General features: G+C 39.6%; 3 protein-coding genes across 4 annotated transcripts in view; 1 reads left to right on the top strand and 2 right to left on the bottom strand.

Moving 5' to 3' along the window:
* Window positions 1-2,699: 2,699 nt before the first annotated feature.
* Window positions 2,700-5,914, bottom strand: LOC147221546 (C-C motif chemokine 19-like). The gene is made up of 4 exons (XM_086169932.1): window positions 5,650-5,914; window positions 3,980-4,109; window positions 3,685-3,799; window positions 2,700-3,202 (listed from the first exon to the last, which is right to left on the bottom strand). Exons 1-4 carry the CDS (start codon window positions 5,702-5,704, stop codon window positions 3,173-3,175), a joined length of 330 nt encoding a protein of 109 aa, XP_086026058.1. The 5' UTR covers window positions 5,705-5,914; the 3' UTR covers window positions 2,700-3,172.
* Window positions 5,915-10,827: 4,913 nt separating this feature from the next.
* Window positions 10,828-11,615, bottom strand: LOC147221545 (C-C motif chemokine 21-like). Its single transcript, XM_086169933.1, has 3 exons — window positions 11,518-11,615; window positions 11,204-11,318; window positions 10,828-10,940 (listed from the first exon to the last, which is right to left on the bottom strand). The coding sequence occupies exons 1-3, from the start codon at window positions 11,576-11,578 to the stop codon at window positions 10,829-10,831; spliced, it is 288 nt and encodes a 95-aa protein (XP_086026059.1). The 5' UTR covers window positions 11,579-11,615; the 3' UTR covers window position 10,828.
* Window positions 11,616-20,676: 9,061 nt separating this feature from the next.
* The window catches only part of wdfy3 (WD repeat and FYVE domain containing 3), a 98,661-nt gene continuing 97,230 nt past the window's right edge, over window positions 20,677-22,107 (top strand). For both annotated transcript variants that reach the window (XM_086169171.1, XM_086169172.1), the window contains exon 1: window positions 20,677-20,862. The gene's annotated coding sequence lies outside the window, so the exon portion shown is untranslated. The remainder of the gene's footprint in view (window positions 20,863-22,107) is intronic.

Here is a 22,107-nt window from a genome sequence, read left to right as displayed (position 1 = left end):
TAATGTCACATAAAATGATCTGCGTTGAGGTGTGGAATTCAAGATTGATAGATGTGTTAAGAAATTTTCAGTTGACACTGAAAATTCCAACGGCAGCTTCCTGGACGTCCTGAAGTGACGGCGGACTTCTTCATCACCGGCCGCAGCATGTTGAGGAATCCGGATATCCAGATTGAGATAAATTATTTCTCAAGGTTTTTTTATAATATTATACCAAGAGGGATTAAATCAATGAAATGAAATAAATGTGAAAAAATAAGGACTTATGATGTTTTAGGGGGTATTAGAGCCTGCCACTCCAGGACCTTCTTTGTCCACCTGGTTGATTTTATTTTAATTTCAGGAATGTTCTGCCGGCTCCATCCAGATTGCATTCAAGAATCCTTATTTTTACAGAGCAGCAGGATTTCCATGTTCCTCAGATTGACACAGAACGCAGCACGGGGCTCTCCTTTATCCGCAGACTTCAATGAAATAAAGAAAAATTAATCTTTAAATATATCTCAACCTAATAGATATAGTTTGTTAAACCTCTAATTGTTTTTTTTTCACGTTGTGAAGCTCCACTAAAGCATCTGCACCTTTAATAATAACAACATATAATACACAGACGCAGATATTATAACTGCAAAAATAATTGATAATAGTAGTAATAATGATTAAACAAATGTAATAAATAAGAGGTTCATCTGCTGATTTCTGGTCCGGGTTCTTAAAAATCCCTTTAGTTGAGATGAAAAAATACCATCAATTCACGTCACTACTTGGAAACTTGACGCCTGCTAATTAGCTTAGCTAGCAACAAGCTAACAACTTTCAAAAATATTTTATTTCTCAGGAAAAGGTTTGAAGTTCCTCGAGTGACAAAGGGGCCGATGTGTGCCGCGTCGGATGCCCGTCTTTGTCGACGCGTCCGCTAAAATATTCTCAGTCCACCTCCCCTCTCGTTTATCATCAGCGAAAGGCGCCTCGGGACTTTTTATTCCCAGGATCTTATTCTCCGTCCCAACGGTCGGAAGTCAACTGGGACAAAAGCAGTTTCCATTGGCCGCTCCCTTTGCCTGGAATAAACCGCAGACAACCCCGGCACCTAAAGTCCTTTAAAAGGCCTCGAGGCTCACGCTATGATTCACAGGAAGTGTTTTATGATTACGATTGTGATCCATTTATCGGATTATTACGTGTTTTTTATGGGATGCGTGGCGGCTGCTGAGCTCTCTGTACCTTTATTGTGACTTTGTAAGTGTATGTGTTGCTGCCTGTCTACTTTGAGTATTGATTTCTTTTTTTTTTTTTTAACCCAAGTGGTTTTCCCGGTTTTGTGCAGCGCCTCTGCCTCTGAGGCCACCGGTTGAATTCCGACAAGCCTTTTATGGAAGGAGTCTCGAAACATGCGGTAGGTTTATTGCAGACTGCAAATAACATGTGAATCGGAGTGAATAGCTGTACAGTCGAACTGATGTTCCCTCTAATATTTCATATGTCTGTGCATACAGGCAACTTCCCTGAGTGCACGCTGTTAGCATGCTAGCATTAGCATCACTTAACTCCCCACACTGTTATTATTGTTATTTAGCGTGTATGGGCAGGATACCGTCAATGCAGTGATTGGCTGTGCAGTATAATTGCATCATATCGTATGATTGGCTGGACACCTTTCACTCACAGAGGTTATGCAGCAAAATGATACAGAAAAAAATGATATATATTTAATTCACTAGCAGTGCGCTCAACTGCGCTGGATCGGTTATCTTAGCAGTGCGCAATTGCGCGGTTGCGCAGCTTAGAGGGAACATTGAGCTGAACCCTGACTTCTGTGCGTCCCAATTTAAAATGTTTCTGAGATACAAGCAGTCGTTAAGTGTTTTATTTTTGTTTTGCTTTGTGATTCGACCCAAAATCTGAGTTAGGAGGGCTGTGGTTACCATGGGGACAGTGTTAGCTTCAAAGAAGAGGGCAGAAAAGGTCATGTAAAGCCGCTGTTTGTTCATCTGCTTTGGACTAGTTCGGCTTTTGAGTGAATTTAGGTTTTCCTACCCAGGGGACAGACTGGCACGATGCACCGCGGCTCCCGGGGTCGCCGGCGCGTTCGCAGACTGCCGGGAACGTGCACTGTGGAGTGTTGCCTTGTTGTTGTGAAGTGAAGCGCTCAACCGAATCATGACAAAAGCGATGTAGCTTTTAAAAGCCTCGAGGCCCGTTTGCTGTGGTTAGGAAGAAGCTGACGAGCGGCTTTCAAACTGCGGGAAAAGCCGGTTGGATTTTGAGTCCAATGTGACGCCGACATGCCCGACGCTGTCTGTGAAGAGACGTTTAAAAAAAGTCGGACATGTAGCCATGAGCGACGTGTTGTTGATGGAGAAGTCGGTGATGGTGAAATACCAGGAGCAATAGCATCGTCTGTGAGAAGGAACGATACATTTACGGGGATTTTGGTGCGATTTTGGAATGTCGACGGACGAAGCATCGGAAGAGTCATTCAAAGACAGTCGAAGACGGTTTGATCGTTTTAAAAAGAGGAGCTGCACTTGCTATGTTGCAAAGTTAAGTTTAGCGATAAAGCTTGGCATAGCGTGTAGCAAGTAAGTTAAGTTGAATGAAAAATTCCCCCCAACCTCCTCCGCCACTGACGGCATCTTCGTCTGATCTCCAAGGCAAAAATCAACTTATTTCTGTACAGTCTCTTTTATTATCTCTTTTTATTTTTCAGACATTATTTGTTATTTATAAAGTACATTTTTCTGGTATAAAAGACGTCACAAAAACGAGGATGTAGAATGGATATAAAGCAGTTCAGATCATTTCAATATGGACATTTAATTTGATATATGAGCAAATTGAGTTACGAAGCGTGAATGAGTGAGTGAGTGACTATTTAATATATGACGGATAAATTCAGAGTGAATGGTTGTATGTCCATATAATGTGAGAATGAAAGCGTGCCTGGTTGTTTTTCTCTAAAGAGAAGATGCAAGATGATTTGAAAAACAAAAAACAATGTGCTATTGTGGAAAAACGGCTAATCTGGAAAGTCAAATTTTGGTAGGTTTGGTTTTACAAAACAGAATATTCAAGTTGTCATTTGAAAGCATGTGTGATTCACAGGAAAACAAATAAAATATGGAGGATTTCTCCTGATCGCTCGGTTCTCCGCCGGGAGGCTCCCTGCTGCTCAGGGCTTCACGCCGAAGCAGCTCCGGCCCTGTGAAAGTTGATGGAAACAAAAAATGAGTTTGGTCGTTCAATTCGGCGATATCCGTCCGACTCCGGGTAAGACCTTCCGGACCTGAGATTGCAGTTAGACTTTTTACATCAGCTCGTTCTTTTTTCATCTTTTTCTTCTTTTACTTTTTGAAACGGTGTTGCTCATGAGCTGCTTTATTTCGAAGTGCACCTGTTCTTCCTGTTTTACTTTGACGTTTTACTCTTTGTGTGCTTGACTTCCTGTCTTTCTTTTCTCTGCTCTGCTCTTTGTCTCTCTCGTCCAATCGGCTCCCTGCTGGCGATCATGTGACCGCCAGCCTCTTACTGTTGTTTGTGGAGATTTACTTCTCTTCATCAACTCTCCGGGTTTATTTGTTTGCACTGATTAGTAAAAACATGATTTGTTTACTTATTTTACCTCTAAACTGTGACACGACGGCACTGCTAAGCTAAGCTAAGCTAAGTTAGCACTGGACACACCTTATACTTTTTACTCTTGCATTTTTTATGCAGGCGATCCACGTGCTTCATCGTGTCCAGGACCCACTGCTGGTCGGGAGGCATGCAGAACGACTGCCCACGTCGGGTCACCAGGCTGCGAACGAAAAAGGGATTGTAGAGGTCGTTGGGTGTTGCCATGACAACCCATTTCCAGGTTTCATTTTTTTTTTTTTTTTTTTTTTTGAAATAAGGATGGATTTTAAATGGATGTCAGAAATCACATCTGGGGACGGAGTCACCTGACCTGACCCTCCCCCTTCCTCGCTTCACTTACACGACGGCCTCGATCTTGCAACTCTTCCCCGCCACCTGCTTGTGATAGTTTGCCACCAGGGCTTTCGGCATCTCCTTGTCTTTGACCTCCAGGCAGCAGTCCATTGGCCGCCCGTGCTGCGCCCGGGACCCTGAGGGAGGGGGCAGGACATGGAAAAAGCACAGGACGGCGTTAAAATCATCACCACTGAAAAGTTTGTACTCACACAAACCTGAAGGGAGAAGCTGTCACTGTCAATTAAATATGGAGAGGAGGCCATTGTTTCCCTCTACGGCGGCCCTGAAGGAGCCAAAAAGTGTTTTTGTAGTCTTTTCCAAAATGGCAAAGACAAACTATGACTATCAGGAGGCTTGAAATTCATCTGGCAAAAAAATGATACAAAATCTCTGTTGACATTTCCTCCTTTTCCTAAAGCACCAACAGGTATTTTTCCATTTTTTTTCTTTGAAATAATTGGAAAATGGTCAATATTTATTTAATATTGGTTTAAAATTGAATATTAATTTTAAATTGATTTTCAAGTATGAGACCACAGTTCCAGGAACTGTTTGATGAAATGAATTAACATTGGTTTAAGTAGAAGTACTAGCAGTAATAGTCGTACAATAATTATTATTACTATAATATGCAGCATTCTTTAAAAAAATGATCTTGATCATGTTTAATATATTTTATTTTATTTTATTTCAGAATTAGAATCTTTAAAAAAAACTTGATTGGTCCCCAAGGGGAAATATTTGTAGTCATAATTATAAAATATAACAATTATATTTTAAAAATATAATATAATATCATATAAATATAATTTTACAAAAATATATCAGCTTTTATTATTTTATATATTTTGTATTTACTATTTTATTTTATTTCAGAATCAGAATCTTTAAAAAATAACTTTATTAGTCCCAGGGGAGAATTCTACTTACAATTATAAATAAAATATAACATAGATATAACAATTACATTTTATCAATACAATTTAATATAAATAAATATACATATATGTTTTTTTTTTTGTTTTGTTTTGTTTTTTTTATGTAGTGCATTGTTAGGCTCAATTCCAAGTCAGAAATGGATCTAGGACACAAACCAACAGACCCACCCAGTCTCAAACACACCTAACCACACATGTGAATCAGCAGTTCGAGCCTCTGATAACCAGGTGTTTGAGTTTCCTCTCAGACTCCAGAGGATCTGGCTCCAAAACTCAGGTTGGCGCAGGTTCATACTGCTCCGGGCCAGCAGGGCGTCGCTTCTCGCTCAATTCCAACACAGGATTTTCTACTGATTTTCAAAAGTGTTCACTTTGTGACTTGTAAAAGAAAATCTGTAGCCATTTGTGAGGAAAAAAAAAAATCTGAATAATCTGAAAATTTTCCTCAATCTGGTTACGGAATTTTAACAATTTTTCACATTTTTGGATATTTCACTCCTGATTTTCCTGTTTTTTTTTTTCCTATTGATTTTTTTTTTTTTTTTTTTCAAACTTGTGAATTTTGCAAACGGCAGTCAATTGATGAAAAAAAAAGCAGATTTCTCTAGGAGACAGCGGTCCACGGTGGAAGCTGAGGCCTGATGCCGACCGTCGTGCCTGACAACCACATCCCATAGTAAACAACCTCTCATTTGACCAAAACATTAAAAAAAAAAAAATGTAAACGTAACCTCACCTGTGAAGCCGCAGGCGATGAAGACGATGCAGAGGAAGACTTTGACGGCAGACATGTTTTATTTTTATTTTTTAGGTTTTGGTTTCAAGAAACACCTTCTCTTCTCCTGGTGGACGTCCTCACATTGTCGGGCAGCGGCGCCTCAGAGCATAAATACCCTGGAGCCACTTTTACTTTCACTTGGAAGTCACTTCTCTCACTGTTTGTTTGTTTGTCCTTATCAACCTCTGACCCCCCTTTCCCAGAACAGCTTGGCGGACTTTGACCTTCCTCCAAATTTCGACGTCTTTTTTCCATTTCCCTGCATTACCCCAACCTCCTCCATCCATCTTAAACTCAACATCAAGTGGCAACGTTTACAAAAATTTGACTCAACTCGCATCTCAGCACCAAAATGTTTAGACTTCGGTAAATAAGTCGACATCTGTGAAAAAATTTGAATCCTGATTTTTATTTATTTATTTATTTTTTTATAAACAGCAGCTGATGTCCTGAACACAACGCCATCTCCTAGTGCATTTTTGCTGACGGGTTGCAGCAAAAAAAATCAGCAAATGCAAATGATATTTTAAAGTCTAGGAGCAGATGTTTTGTTACCCGTTCTCTGATTAAAAAATTAAAAATAACCAACTACCACACCTGGGCATTTTACAGACTCTGGGCCACATCCGGCCCGTTTTGCTTTTTTATCCAGCCCGCCAATTTATTTTCTTTGAATATTTTAATAAGTATTTTCAATCAATATTGAATTTAGAAACTTCTTACATTTTCCCTTTATGTTTAATTTTGTATGGATGATTACAGGACTGTCTCAGAAAATTAGAATATTGTGATAAAGTTCTTTATCTTCTGTAATGCAAATACAAAAACAATAATGTCATACATTCTAGATTCATTACAAATCAAATGAAATATTGCAAGCCTTTTATTATTTTAATATTTCTGATTTATGGCTTACATCTTAAGAAAACTCAAAAATCTCAAAATATAACAATATCATGAAAAAATAATTTCTGTTTTTTTAATTGCATTGCAGATGATAAAGAACTAATTATATCACAATATTCTAATTTTCTGAGACAGACCTGTACATACAAAATAATGTCAATACAGTCATATGATCATTAATGATTTTAAAGTTGAAATAAAATGCCAAAAAATGTAAATATTTAAATAGCAATTTTCATTTTGTTCAATTTACATGATACCTAGTTGGCCCGCGCATAAAAACTAAATAAGAAATGTGTCTCACCAGCCAAAATAATTGCCTACCCCTGCTTTAAAAAGAAATAAATATAGATTCCAGGTTCTCTCCATGTTCTCCTGTTTGGGTTTTCCCTACATTTCTCTATAAGAGACCTTTTGATTGACAGCTGGACCTTTGATTGACAAGTGACCCCTCCAGGTTGAAGTGTGTGTGTGTGTGTGTGTGTGTCACTGAATCAAATCAAAACTTAAAGCAGTAAAACTTGCCGGTGGAATTGGAGCTAAAGTCTTTCATCAGCGGGTGCAAAGGGTGTCTGCTTGGAAAGTCCCGCTCCACCTTGTGGTTTGCGGGTTGACAATGGGCTTATCTCACATCCCGGAGGCGATAAAAGACGTGAAATAAAAAAAACGAAACACTCTGAAGATGTCGCAACAGCTCTTTATTTTTTAAAGCTCAAGTAACTTTCCTTTGACTGATGCCGGCGTGTAAACACTCTTGTCGATGTCGACCGCAACTTTCCTGAACACCTTTGAGTTTTTTTGTTTAGTTTTTTTTAACATTTCTAAATCAAAAAATTAATAAATACACAAGAAAACGAAACTACCAGGAGCTTAGACTTGTCATGCTAGCTTGTTTGCAGCTGTTTAGATAGTAAATGATAATAATACTAATACTAATACTAATAATAATAACAATAATAATACTGGTACTACTACTACTACTAGTAATAATAATAATAAAAAATTATAATATTATTATTATACATTTTATTACTCAATACTCAAGGGTACTTACATATACACAAAATAAAAGTTTAAAAGAAACAATAAAAATAAAAACAATAAAAGTGACAGTTGTAAAAATAAACGATACTTTTAAGAATAAAATCTGGAGCATACCATGAAAGGCCTTTGTTCACTCCTCCAAAATCACCTAAAGTGTCCGAAAGTCCGATCTTACGATATCACTGATTCATCGAGGTTTCCTCGCCAAGTTGCTGTGAGCGTCCTCACCTTTGACCCCTGGGGAAGGGGGGGGGGAGAACTGACCCGCCGGGGTCAACAGGCACATCCTGTTCCAGGATTCCCCCACGATGACAGGGTGATACTATTCCCATAAACCCCTTCACATCCAATCCAGATGATGAAGTTTGTGACTTCCTGTTTATTTCCTATTAATAACATTCGTAGTAAGGTTATGCAATGATGTTGGCGTTTACTGAAGGAGGACAAATGGGTTTTCCCTACGTTCCCCATGCTGTCGTGGTCCGACAGAATGGTCCGATGTCTCTTTAGGTCAGGGGTCCCCAAACTTTTTCTTCCGAGGGCCAAATAACTTTTCCCTTCTCTGGCGGAGGGCCGGGCCAGTTTGTGAAATAAAAGTGTGATGATCGCAGGAGTGTCTAAACGTAAACATTTATTGTTTTCCAGAAAGCCACACATAACCAAAAATTGACCCTTTCTGGGATCTTGACAGGAAAAAAAAAATCAGAAAATAAATAATAACATTATTAATGAAATAAGACTATTTAACCCTTTTCAAGTTTTTCAGATAAAAAGACCAAGGAACATTAACTTTCTTGTAGACTCAATTGTTTGCAGCTCTCTCATATCAAATTCACTGTGAAAACCAGAAAGCGACCAGATACCAACACCTACCAAGTTAAATATATTGCATTCTGAATATATTTTTCTCTTACCTAATCTTTTCACCTTTATTCCGTGTTATTTGACAGGGGTGTGTCCAGGATTTTTTTTTTTTTTGAGGGAGGGGTTTCAGATAAGGCAGAAGGGTGGAATAGAATGTTACGTTCTATGCATGTACAAGTAACAATTACGTGGCCAGAATGAAAAAAAAAATCATAATGCATCTCTGGTATTGTTCAGGGGCCGAGCAAAATGTGGCGGCGGGCCGTATCCGGCCCCCGGGCCGTAGTTTGGAGACGACTTGTTTACGTGGTCCTGTGATTGACAGGTTAAACCCTGCCTCACCCGTGCACAGAGGAGCCCAGGCCGAACTACACTTTCAATTTCCCTACAAGGCTGTTATAACACTTTAAAACACTTTATAGCCTTGACTTTGACACTTTATAGTTTTATTTGTATTTCTTATTCCCCCTCCTTTTTTTTTTTTTTTTTACTGTTTATACAATTTCCTACTTTTATTTATTATTGTTATGTTTTACTTGAAACTCTGGCACAACAATTTCCTTTGGGACAAATAAAGTTGTTCTTATTCTTATTCTTATTCTTATTCTTATTCTTATTCTTATTCTTATTCTTATTCTTATTCTTATTCTTATTCTTATTCTTATTCTTATTCTCCTAACATATTTTGATATTTTACTAGAGGAGTTGCACCTCATTTTTGCTGTTCAATTCAAGATTCTTTTTAATATCAAGCTATGATTCGATTCAAGTGTTTTTTTTATGTTGTTTTGCTTTGTTTTTCTCACATTTAAGGGCCAAACTAGATGGTTTTTTTTTAAGGTTTCAGGTTAATTTCTTGAAAACTCCGCCATTTTCTTTATCACAAATGATTATCATGAAGAGCTTTTAATCATCCTACGATGTCTTGTGGGTACTGCCAGCCTCAACTTCTCTTCGGTACCCATGGCAACGGGTTAAGTTGACTGTCAGCTACCTCTAGTGGTTGAAATAGAAGAATTAGCTGCGTCGTGTCTTCGTGTCGCCACCGTTCAGTAGACGGTTTCCATTTTCCCAAGCCCCAAAATGTCATGTCCTCATATGAGGAGCCGGGGGTCGCAAAAGGCTTAATCACATTTTTTTGCTAAAATAAAACACACTTTCAAAAAGAGACTCAATTTATTGATTTTATTGAAATATTGATCGGTGAGCAAAATCAACATTCATGACAATAATACATGCAAACACAAATTAATAAAACAGCACCTATTCTTAGCTTCACTCAACACTCTGGCACAATTTCATCATAGACACTTTACTAGACTTTAGCACCTTAAGAATCGGGATTTTATAAAAAATAAAAAAAATTGAAAAAAAGACAAATTCTTGCTTTTGTGCAAGAGCAGGCAAATCTGATTTTGACTTTTGCAACGAGATGGTAACTGAAAGTGTAAAAAAAAGGCACACAAAAAAATCACCATCGATTAGAACATAAACAAAAAACTGTACATCTGAGTACTGAGATATTCTCATCTGACAAAGATTAAGACTTTTTTATTTGTTTTGTTCTGATCTTCAGCATCGGACATAAAATTCATGAATCTTTATAGTGCAAGAGACTCAGAGGCCATCGCACGGAAATATTTATTAATCGTTACTTCAGCTATTGTTTACCCTCGATTTACCAGCTGCAGCAGCACAACAATGAAGACAGAGGGTGAACTGTGATTGTGTGAAATTTGAGACTAAATTTGTTTATTTAATATAAAAAAAATCAATATTATTTATTAATAATACTAATAATTTCCAATAAATTCTCAAAATGTAGTGAAATATTTCTCCTTTTTATTCTGAATGGTTCAACATTGTTAGTTTAATGTTATTTTATTTAAAGAGATAGATTGACCACAATGATTTTCATATCACTTTATCAATAGATCAAATATGTAATTGCTAAAACATCTTTTTAATTTTATTTTTTGGGGATGATTATTGGTGATTCTTAAACTGATTCATCAATACACTTCCAAAATATTGCCCTTTTTTTTTGGTTTTCATTTACATTTTCCTGCATTTTATTACACATTTGATATTAACATCTACATCTATAAACTAGTCAAATTTAGAATAATTATGAGGCATAATTGAATGATTGGTTAATTACATTTTCTATTCATCAATGATGATTACTTAAACGCTACAACAGCTTAAATCCTGTTTTTGGCTGCTGGATGGTCCTCCACTTTTTTCTGGGGGAAAAAAAGGAATCCCTTAAATGTAGAATTAATCAATCAATAATGTAAGTGAATTTTTCATTTTATCTACCTCAGTGGCTCTTGTTTGGATTTCTTTTCTCCAGAATTTGGATGAGCCGGTTGACCCAGGCGCTCTGGGACCGGTGGGGGGCACAAAGCTTCAGACCCGCCCTCGTGATGATCCTGGGGAGAAGAACGATATAAAAAACGGGGTGAGATTAAACGGCAGATTATAAATTGGATTAAAAAAGAAAATATTTTCCCTTTATTTTTTTATCACACCCAAAACAGTAAAATGCAACAGGTACACCGGGAATTAAAAAAAACAAAAAAAAAACATGTATAAATATTCGCAAAATAAAATAAAAAAAAAACGTCTGCATCGAAATAATTGAATTACAGGCTCTTATTTTGTCGGTCTATATGTGGACAGCATGCAAACTCACACAGTGGCGGCGATCTTGCAGCCCTTCGCAGGTTCCTGGCTGACATAGCTCTTGACCACCTGGAAGGGTAAGGGTTTGTCGGTGGTGTCCAGGCAGCAGTCCATCACAAACTGAGCTGTTGGAGAATGATGGAATTTTTAAAAACAAAACAAAAAAAAAAAATCTTCGCAAACACTAAAATTTAAAAGCAAGAAATGTCTGCCCTGGATATTCTGCATCCAGCTACAGGTGTTTAATAGCCTTCTTCTAACCAAGATGGTACTGTTTCCCCTGCAGTAATATGAATCAAAATAAAAATCTCGATGTCTTGTTACCTGAGCCGAACCCGACGCAGACGACGCACAGCAGGAGGAGGGTTGCGAGAGGAGAGGCCATGTTTCCTTTCCAGGGGTTGTGAGCTCGTGTCCTCGGAGGCTGATGCTGCGATGAGGAGCCGACACCGCAGGTGCCTGTTTTTATGCAGGTGAGCGAAGAAATCGAAACTGCGCCACGCTGTCATTGGCGGGAAAGGTGGATGTTGGCAGGCCAAGTGCACGTGCCCGGACAAATCCCACCATCTCATTTCTGTCCGCCCCCTCGCTTCATCTTCCCGTAACATATGTCCCCATTTATCTGTCTACACTTCCTCCCCGAGGCATTTTTTCTCTTCATTTAGCTCAAATTATCTGATGAAAGCTGGCATGAATCTGCTACTGATATCATGTCTAAATATCTATAACACTTATCCTTTAATACGCACCAAATGAAGTAATAATAAACATTTATTGCAGCCTAAATAGGTAAAAATGACCACTTCGCTAGTAATCCTATTCAATTGCATGAAGTTGCATGTCCTGAAGTTCCATTTATACAAACTTAAAAAAAAAGCAGACCGCATTTCTTGGGCTAGAAATCTGCCTCTGCATATTAGCTTAGCAAAATGAATGTTGGCCAGTGGTAACTGTTAGCATGCCTCTGTCAGCATTAATTTCTTCAACGGCGGTTGATGAGTCCAAAAAGACAGAACCGAAATCCTCTCAGAGGACAGATTATTATTATTATTATAACTGTCTGTGGATGTACTCTTGTCAAATTAAGAACTCTTATTTTGAAAGAATCACTGTGACGTTGGTTCATTGTCATCTTTTGTTTATGAATTAAAGGCCCAAAACCAACAACAATTCCTAGCTAAGCCTAGTCCATCCTAGTCTTATCCTGCACTTTCCTATCCAATCCCATCATATCTAATGCAATCCAATCCAGACATATCCAAGCCTGGCCTAGCTTCTCTTAGCCTTTCTTACGGGGAAACTCATTTCTACGCTGTACATGTGACAATAAACGCTTTGAATCTCTCGAATCTTGAATCTATGCCATGTTACCATAGTCTATTTGCCTATCCTAACATATCCCATCCTATCATGTTCAATCTTAGCTCAGACTATCCAAGCCTGGTCTAGCCAAGCTATGACATCCTTTCCTATTGTATTAGATCCTAGCGTAGCCTAGCGTAGCCTATCTATTCATCTGAATGGCACATATACACTCACCGGACACTTTATTAGGTACACTTGTCCAACTGCTCGTTAACACTTAATTTCCAATCAGCCAATCACATGGCGGCAATTCAGTGCATTTAGGCATGTAGACATGGTCAAGACAATCTCCTGCAGTTCAAACCGAGCATCAGTATGGGGAAGAAAGGTGATTTGAGTGACTTTGAACGTGGCATGGTTGTTGGTGCCAGAAGGGCTGGTCTGAGTATTTCAGAAACTGCTGATCTACTGGGATTTTCACGCACAACTATCTCTAGGGTTTACAGAGAATGGTCCAAAAAAGAAAAAATATCCAGTGAGCGGCAGTTCTGTGGGCGGAAATGCCTTGTTGATGCCAGAGGTCAGAGGAGAATGGCCAGACTGGTTCGAGCTGATAGAAAGGCAACAGTGACTCAAATAACCACCCGTTACAACCAAGGTAGGCAGAAGAGCATCTCTGAACGCACAGTACGTCCAACTTTGAGGCAGATGGGCTACAGCAGCAGAAGACCACGCTGGGTGCCACTCCTTTCAGCTAAGAACAAGAAACTGAGGATACAATTTGCACAAGCTCATCGAAATTGGACAATAGAGGTTTGGAAAAATGTCGCCTGGTCTGATGAGTCTCGATTTCTGCTGCGACATTCGGATGGTCGGGTCAGAATTTGGCGTCAACAACATGAAAGCATGGATCCATCCTGCCTTGTATCAATGGTTCAGGCTGGTGGTGGTGGTGTAATGGTGTGGGGAGTATTTTCTTGGCACTCTTTGGGCCCCTTGGTACCAATTGAGCATCGTTGCAACGCCACAGCCTACCTGAGTATTGTTGCTGACCATGTCCATCCCTTTATGACCACAATGTACCCAACTTCTGATGGCTACTTTCAGTAGGATAATGCGCCATGTCATAAAGCTGGAATCATCTCAGACTGGTTTCTTGAACATGACAATGACTTCACTGGACTCAAATGGCCTCCGCAGTCACCAGATCTCAATCCAATAGAGCATCTTTGGGATGTGGTGGAACGGGAGATTCGCATCATGGATGTACAGCCGACAAACTGCGCCAACTGTGTGATGCCATCATGTCAATATGGACCAAACTCTCTGAGGAATGCTTCCAGCACCTTGTTGAATCTATGCCACGAAGAATTGAGGCAGTTCTGAAGGCAAAAGGGGGTCCAACCCGTTACTAGCATGGTGTACCTAATAAAGTGTCCGGTGAGTGTATTTGTAACAGTGCCATTTGCTTGTGATTCATTTTGTTTTTTTTCTTTGAACTTCTCCAGCGGTTATCTCTTCTTTTCATTCTTTGCAAAATTATCTTTATAAATTGTGGTGTCGGTTGAAGTGCATCGAGTGTAACAAATGCGGGCAGCTCTTTCCTGAAGTTTCCCAACGTGAGCCGGTTCTGTCAAGATGGGGCTGATAAACCCCTCCACATTTCAGGGAACATATAACTGAGATATACATCACTTCTCTGCAAACACTGATGATGTTTGAAGTTAGTGAACACACTTGAACGCTCCGATTGTGTTTTTTTTGTTTTTGTTTTTTTGCAGATGATACTGGTAATGTACATTGGCCATGCAGCAATAAGCTATTCTGGTGAGAATGCAGCTGGATGTATTGTTCATTTTCAGACTTTTTCACATCGATTGTTGGGCTTTTTTAGGAGAGCTTCGTGTGACCAATTAATATTTTGAATCTGCTCAACCCTTTAAAACAAAAAAGGGATTAAGTGTCTATAAAAAAAGTGATTAAAATTATGACCAAAATGTATTACTTCTAATAATTTACTTCTTTTTTGTTTTATTTCTAGACCCCCATGTTTGACACTACTCTTAAAGTCCTGCAGAGCACAAGAGGAATCCCTAGGAAACAAATTGATTCACTTTGTGATATTTAATGATATTTCTTGCTTTTTTGCATCAGTTCTTGTCCTGCAGTTCCAAACACCTGTCTCCACCTATTTGAGAACAATGAAACTGAAGGCCTGTCCCAAAGATCCCAAACATGAGCCAGTTTTGCCAAGATAGGGCTGAAAAATCCCCTCCACATTTCAGGGAAAGTACATCTGATATATACTTCACTTTTCAGCAAACATTGATTGTGTATGAAGATAGCAAGCTCACTTGAACACCGCATGTTGTATTTTTTTTTGCAGATTATGCGGGCAATGTATATTAGCCGTGCAGCAATAAACTAGTCCAGTTGGAATGCAGCTGGATGTTTTGCACCCAAGGAAGACCGCTGATGTGTAATATGGCTTTTCTAATATGCTTAAATATTAATAAATATTTATTTTATATATACATTTTTTTTCACTATCTATGCATGTGTAGTAACTTAAAGGAAAACATTTTTTTCTTAATATAGGCATTGTATAAGAATGAGAGTAAGAAAAACTTTATTTATCCCAAAGGAAATTGTTGTGCCAGAGTTACAAGAAAAACATAACAATAATGAATAATAGTAGAAAATTAAAGGGGGAGAATAAGAAATACAAATAAACTGTAAAGTGTCTTAAGTAACAAGCGAGGACTATAACGTGTCTTAAGGTCTGAAGTACCAAGTGAAAAATAAGGAGTGCACAAGAGTATGAAAAAATATTGCACAGTTATGAACATATATACAAATAAATCATTACAATTTACAGTAAGTGGGTGAGTTTTTTTTTTTAAGGTTTAAGATTTCAAGACGCCCCCATCTCCTGGTCGAAAAACAGCCAGTAGGTTCAACCATGACTGTAAATTGTCCGTGAGGGTGAATGGTTGGATGTCTCTGTATGAGACCATGTGATTGACAGGTGACCCGTCCGGATTCGACCCCGCCTCTTGCCTCCGTGTCAGCTGTGATTGGCTGCAGTGACCAGCTGGCCAGCATTGGGAGAAATAGAATAATGAATGAATGAATGGCTATGGCAACCTTTTGGCATCATGATTATGTCAACATTGAGTTGAAACTGCAGCCAGAAATTTTTTTCACATTTTCTGCTAGTTTCAAGACAATGTTGTTCATTTCTGTGTACAGGACGCCTCGCTTCACGATTTGAACACATTTCCGAATCAGGATGGTCATCAACAACTTTTCCTTTAAGAATCCATGGAAAATGGATGGGAGATAAAAGCTTAATTTGTCAATTCAAAGTCATCCTCTGCTCAGGATAGCCCAGAAAACTTATTTTCTATGCTGATGATTCTGCACTATATCCATGAATGTCAGCTGCCTTTTTGTTCTGCAGGATGAAACACTCCAACAATCTGGCTAAACCAGCCCAGAAATAGCTTTCCCATCACATCCTGCCGTTGGCCTCGGGCAACAGAGCTCCCGTAAGTGCTTTATCTCAGGGTTGCAGCCCAGTGACACCTGACGGGTGAGGGGGAAACCAACCGGGCTGAACCATCTGTCCTACTTTGGGGTCTAAAATGCCCCAGATGACCCCCCTCGGAGTCAAAAATTGGTTGGTGTGTTTCAATTTCTAATAACTAAATGAAATATCTAAGAAAATCAGTCAAAATTGAGATAATTTACTGTGCTTTTTGCATGGCTTCAGTCTGATTTGTTTCAATGTTTCAAGGTGTATGAGCTGGGGTTTCATTTCTTCAAAAACTTTCCACGACTTTTGACTGACAGGTGTTGTGTTGGAGCTTGTTCGGGAGGAACAATTTGATACATTTTGTAATATGTAATGATAATTCTTTCCTTTTTGCATCAGTTCTTGTCCTGCAGGTCCAAACGCCTGTCACCACCTATTTGAGAAAAACGAAACCGTTGACAAGCTATAAATCCCAGCTTGCTTTTCAGGTCTGATGAGCAACAACGTCAACAGACAGACGGGAATAAAACAAAAAAAAATAGATGGCGAAACAATCGATGTTGGAAAAGCTCCCTGACAGTCAGCACAAAGGAGGATTTTCATTTGATCCACACGATGAAGCAACAGCAGAAAGTCCATCAACTCTCATCTGCCTCAGAGCCAAACAGATGCCAATACATTTGAATCATTTTCAGGCTTCCTCTTACCAAGTTTTTACATTTTTAAGTTTGGCTTTTGATAATGTGAATTACAGATTTTTTTATGCACGTATTTTACCATTATTTTTATGTTTTTTTCCACAACAAACCCTTCACTGAGCCCTGACCCCAAAGTCGGATAAGCTGCCCAAGCTCACTGCCTGCCACAGAAATCCCTTGAGAAATCTTGAAGTAATTTTGCCATGTTAGCTTAGCTGGCTAGCTTGCAACCATCAGCTACTAATGTAATCAGGTGTCAAACCAAAGTGTTGTCTGGGCTAAGCAGCTAGCACCTGCTAACAACAGAATCATGCTATTTTACGGTCAAGAAAGTAATCATTTTCCTTGGAGTAAACAAAAGCGGTGCCCGGGGATCTTCGATGGGTCTGGCTGGGTTTGAGATTGTCCATGTAGCTTCATCCACAGCCTGTACCTTTTTGGATTTGGAAGGAGAAAAAATAGCATTTGTCCATTCAACATCTCTGACTGTCGCTATTTTTATACTAAAAGTCTACTCATAAGTCTACAAAAAGTCTATGCTTAGTGATGATTGAATTATAGATCATTTTTCTCTGGGGCTTTCAGGGATTTTTATTTTTTAATTACCATTGTGAGAAGTATTTTACCATTGTATTTGCATATCTGTTTCTGATCTTTTTTCCTGATACATTCATAATCATATCGTAATTTCTTAATTTTGATATCATATTTGTGATTAAATAGTATTTGTTTTTTCTTCATCTGTAACTTCACAGTCACTGACAAACACAGGAAAGTGTCCTCCTAAAGTTTATTTTTTATTGATAAAATTTGTATAATAGTTTATAATAGTTTTATATGAACTGATGATTTAGTGGTAATACCGATTTTGTATGTTCCTTTAAAATATCTCTCTGAAATATCTTCGTCTTTGTCACGTCTTCGTTTTCGATCCCCTTCATGTGGTTTGTGGTGTCTTGCCGGATGTGAAATCAAGGCCTCCACAAACCGCTGAGGTGCCGCCAGAGGCGGAACTGCTGCTCCCTTGTGGCCTAGGGGGCGCATCGTGCGGCTCAGAAAATGCATGTAAACCGAAAAAATCTGAATATTTCATATTCAGATGGAATATTACAGTTTTTTGTACTTTATTCTCATAAGGAAATACATGTTTTCTCTCTGATAATGACCTTTGATAGAATTTGTGGGGCAGTTCATCCATCTTCCCACCTTATCCGGAGTCAGGACACGGGGGCAACAGCCAGGCCAGTGAAGCCCAGACCCCCCTCTCCCCAGCCACATGGTCCAGCTTCTCCGGGGCGACCCCAAGGCGTTTCCAGTCCAGCCTGGAGACACAGTCTCTCCAGTGTGTCCTGAGTCTTCCCTGTAGTCTCTTCCCAGGTGGAAATGCCCAAAATACCTCTTCTGGGAGGTGCTAAGGAGTCCATGGACTTACAACTGGCAATGCAGACCAACACCAAGCATACAGGGACTGAACAGCCCGTATAACGGGGTTTGGTACCCCATACTCCCGGAGCATCCCCAACAGGATTGCCCGCGGGACACGGCCGAAAGCTTATTCCAGATCCACAAAACACATGTAAACTGGTTGGGCAAACTCCCATGCCTCCTTGAGGAGCCTGCTGAGGGTAGAGCTGGTCCACTGTTCCACAACCAGGACGAAAGCCACACTGCTTCTGCTGGATCCGAAGTTCAACAACCCAGCAAACACTCTTCACCAGCACCGCTGAATAGACTTTACCAGGGAGGCTGTGCCTCGAGGTAAGTCCGACTATATCTAGCCGGAATCTCTCAGCCTCACACACCAGCTCGGGTTCCTTCCCTGCCAGAGGTGACGTTCCACGTCCCAAGAGCCAGCTTCCGCGGCGGAGGATCGAACCGCCAAGGTCCCCCAAGGGAAGATTGGATCCAATGTTTTTCTTTCTCGTGGGGGTCTTCTTGTGGGGCAGTTCATTTTTCTCTTTATTTTTAACTTTATTGTCAAAATATTACACCCAAATTTTACATGAATTGGGAAGTTTGTGCTCGTTATGTTATGCATCTTTGTTCTCATAAATTACATCCTAGGGTCTTAAAATATAAGTACTTTATCCTGTAACATTTAGACTTTTATCAATTTTCAGAATTTGAATGGTTAAAACTTTGTTTTTGTAATAGTATGGTTTGTTCTTGTGATACTGTAAATTTCATTTTCAGAAATTGATGGTGCTACCTTTACTTTTACATCTATCTAATCTAATCTAATCTTATCTTATTTTCTCTTGCTGTAGTTCAGTTTAGCATAGTTTATCTAATCTTAGTTTAGCCTAGCTTAACTTCAACATTGACTAACTTCTTCTAACAACTCACATGAATACTTTTAATAAAATAAGCTTTTTTTTTTTCTTGAAAAGCCAGCCATACGCTCTGTCTTTTTCCAGACAGCAGGATCCAAGCTGAGGACTGATGATTTCCAAAAGCATTACTTTTTTGATGAAATTCACACTTCATGTTCAGCGGCAAGGTCTGGTGTTTATACTCACGTAAGTACCCATTGTTCACAAGCAGCTCAGAGAAAATAAAGAAAAAATGACTTTAAGAACAAATTTCACCTCCTTTGATGTGGTAATTTCTTTTAATCTTATTTTGTATTTTATTTTTTCTTTCACTGCATAAGTCAGGAGGTCTGCAGAGGTACTGTCAAATTCAAGATTCAATATTCAAAGTGGTTATTGTCATATGTGCAGTGTGGAAATGTGTTTCCCCATAGAATTAAATTCTAATTTCGCGATCCAGTCCAATATATTGTATATTGTATATCCAATATATTATAGCAAATGGAGAAATGGAGGCAGAAGATATGATTTTTCATTCATCAATGCACACATACAGCGACATGCACAAGCTCTGTCAAGCTGGGCACCACTTCACTCACAGCACCAGACTAGATGTAAAAAACAAAGCATTCGTCTGTTCATTATTCAAATAGCTCAGTAGTGCATGCACGATAACAACAGTGTTGATGTACGAATAGCCCGTCACTCATTTTTGTCTCCACATTTATGCTTAAACAAAAATGTCAACTTAAATAGGTTGTGTGTATGCTTATCATGCAATTGATAGATGATGGTAAATGTGGATAGGTGGAGGAATAGGACTACAGGCAGTGGAGATAAAGAAGCTGGAGGGTTTTAAATACTAAGGGTCAACATTTCAGAGCAACAGAGAGTGTGGAAAAGAGGTGAAGAAACAGGTGCAAGCAGGTTGGGACGGCTGGAGAGACGTGTCAGGGGTGATATGCGATAAAGTGTATCAGCCACAATGAAAAGAAAGGTATTTTGGTCACGTACAAATGAGGGATCGTGAAAATATCGGAAGAATGCTATGGTTTAAACTGCCAACCAGGCAGTCGATAGGAAGACCATAGAGGATATTTATGGATGTAGAAACAGAGGCCATGAAAGTATGTGGTGCGAGAGTAGAGGATACGAAGAGTAGGGTTAGGTGGAGGAGGTTGATTTGCTGTGGTGACCCCGAAAGGGAGAAGCCGACAGGAAAAGAAGAAGAATGACAGTAACAGTGGTATCAGTTTGAGAGATATGTTTATAAATGATGTGAACAGTGGGATTGCTTTGCTACTCCCCACTTCCATGTGTGTTTCAAATGAATACATGAACCGGAGATTTGATAGAATAGCTTTGCACCAAATGCACAATAACAATGTATTATCATAAAATGCAATTTTATACAGTGTAAAAATATGGTGTTTCTGCTCCATCCCTCCATCAGGAAAACAAGGAGGATCCCTGACATGAAGTTGCAGGGTTACATGACTTCCCAATGTTTACAAACAAGCCGAAGGGAGGTGCATTCTCCAATTTGTCCGACAGAGGTCAGGCTTGTCCCAGACGTGCGGCCGCCGGAGGAGGATGCTGCCCGCCGCTCGGTCCTGGCCGGGACGTGCTATTTGGATGTTGAGGAAAAATGGCTACCGGTAGGAGGAAGGAGAGGGAGCAGCGGGCACTTTTGGATTAAATTGTTGTTTTGTAACTTATGGATGTACACGGAGCGCCCCGCATCGACTTGAGTGACGCGTACCAGTTTGCCATTTACGGACCGAGCGAGGTATTTTCCTGTCAACGCCGCTTGCTGGTAAGTACACGGCGGATACGCTCAAAGGCAACGCTCGGTCCTCCGGAGCGGCTAGTCAGCTAGCTTACCGACTAGCAGGCGAGTTAGCCTAGACGGGAATGTGTATTCACAACAACCTTCAAGCCAGGCGGTATCATGTCTGCGTTAATGTCCACGTAAACGTCACTCAACGGGGACGAGTTTTAAAACACAAATGCCTGCCTCTATTGTTTTTTTTAGTTGCTAATGGCCGGGGAGTTAATGAACGTCACGATTTAGCTTGACAGTTAGATGCTGCGACGCTAGTGGGATCAGCTGGTCGCCGCTAGCTAACGGACCACTAGCTAACTTTGCTGTACAGCTACTCACTACGAGACTTGCACATAATTTTATTCATCTCCCATCTTTATAAATAATGCAAATGTGTGTGTGTGTGTGTGTATTTGAGTACTATCACTTGGAAATACACACGCAAACCACGTCGGGACGACACAGTTAGACCGTACTGGTTAGTTATCACAGTATGAGGGGAGGCTAAACAAGGTTCCAACGTCACGCCTGGTCGGTTGTTGTGGTTTTTAATGTCACAGAAGGAAACGCGGACAGTTTTATCTCTAACCACGGTTCTCTGATTTAACGGTTTTAACATTTCCTGCATTCTCTGCATTCTATTTTTGTATGTTGGTTCGCCACCTCAACTGTCCTGCAGCTGATCAGTGTTGACAAAGGTGGAGCAGCCAGCCTGTCTGTGCTCGTCCCTTGGCAGTGTTAGGCAGAGCTCACATGATGGTGCAGGTTTTTAAACCCTGTTTTGCATCAAATCTGAGGAGTAGAAGTCAGTGGGAGCAAGTCATCGTGACATGACAGAGCTACCTGTGCTACCTTACTCAGGATTTATCATTTTAGATCATAAATGTGACCATCTTTCTTCATCTGGGCATCAGAGTCTTGACAATTCTCAAATCCAACAAGGAGTTTTGAATGATGAATCAGTTGGTTGCTTATGTGAACAGCTAATCTACTGTTTTGATCTGTCGGAATGTAATCTCACGTGGATCTGTGATCAGCAAATGACAAAAATGACGAAAGCAACACCCTGCAAAAAAAAAAACAAGAAGTTCATATGATCATCAAGAAATTCCCTGAAAAATAAAAAAGCAAGAGGTATTTGTTTGAAATCTATTTGAAAATCAACAACACATGGCATAAAATTGAGGGATTACCCTATTATGACAATGATGATATTCTGAAAATATGCAAAAAATG

The sequence above is a fragment of the Fistularia commersonii genome, chromosome 22, assembly GCF_037954325.1.
Source record: "Fistularia commersonii isolate RoL2024-O1a breed Wild chromosome 22, RoL_Fcom_v1.0, whole genome shotgun sequence".
NCBI lineage: Eukaryota > Metazoa > Chordata > Actinopteri > Syngnathiformes > Fistulariidae > Fistularia > Fistularia commersonii.
Note: the sequence above shows the minus strand (reverse complement) of the source record. Positions and strands in the feature narration are given on the sequence as shown.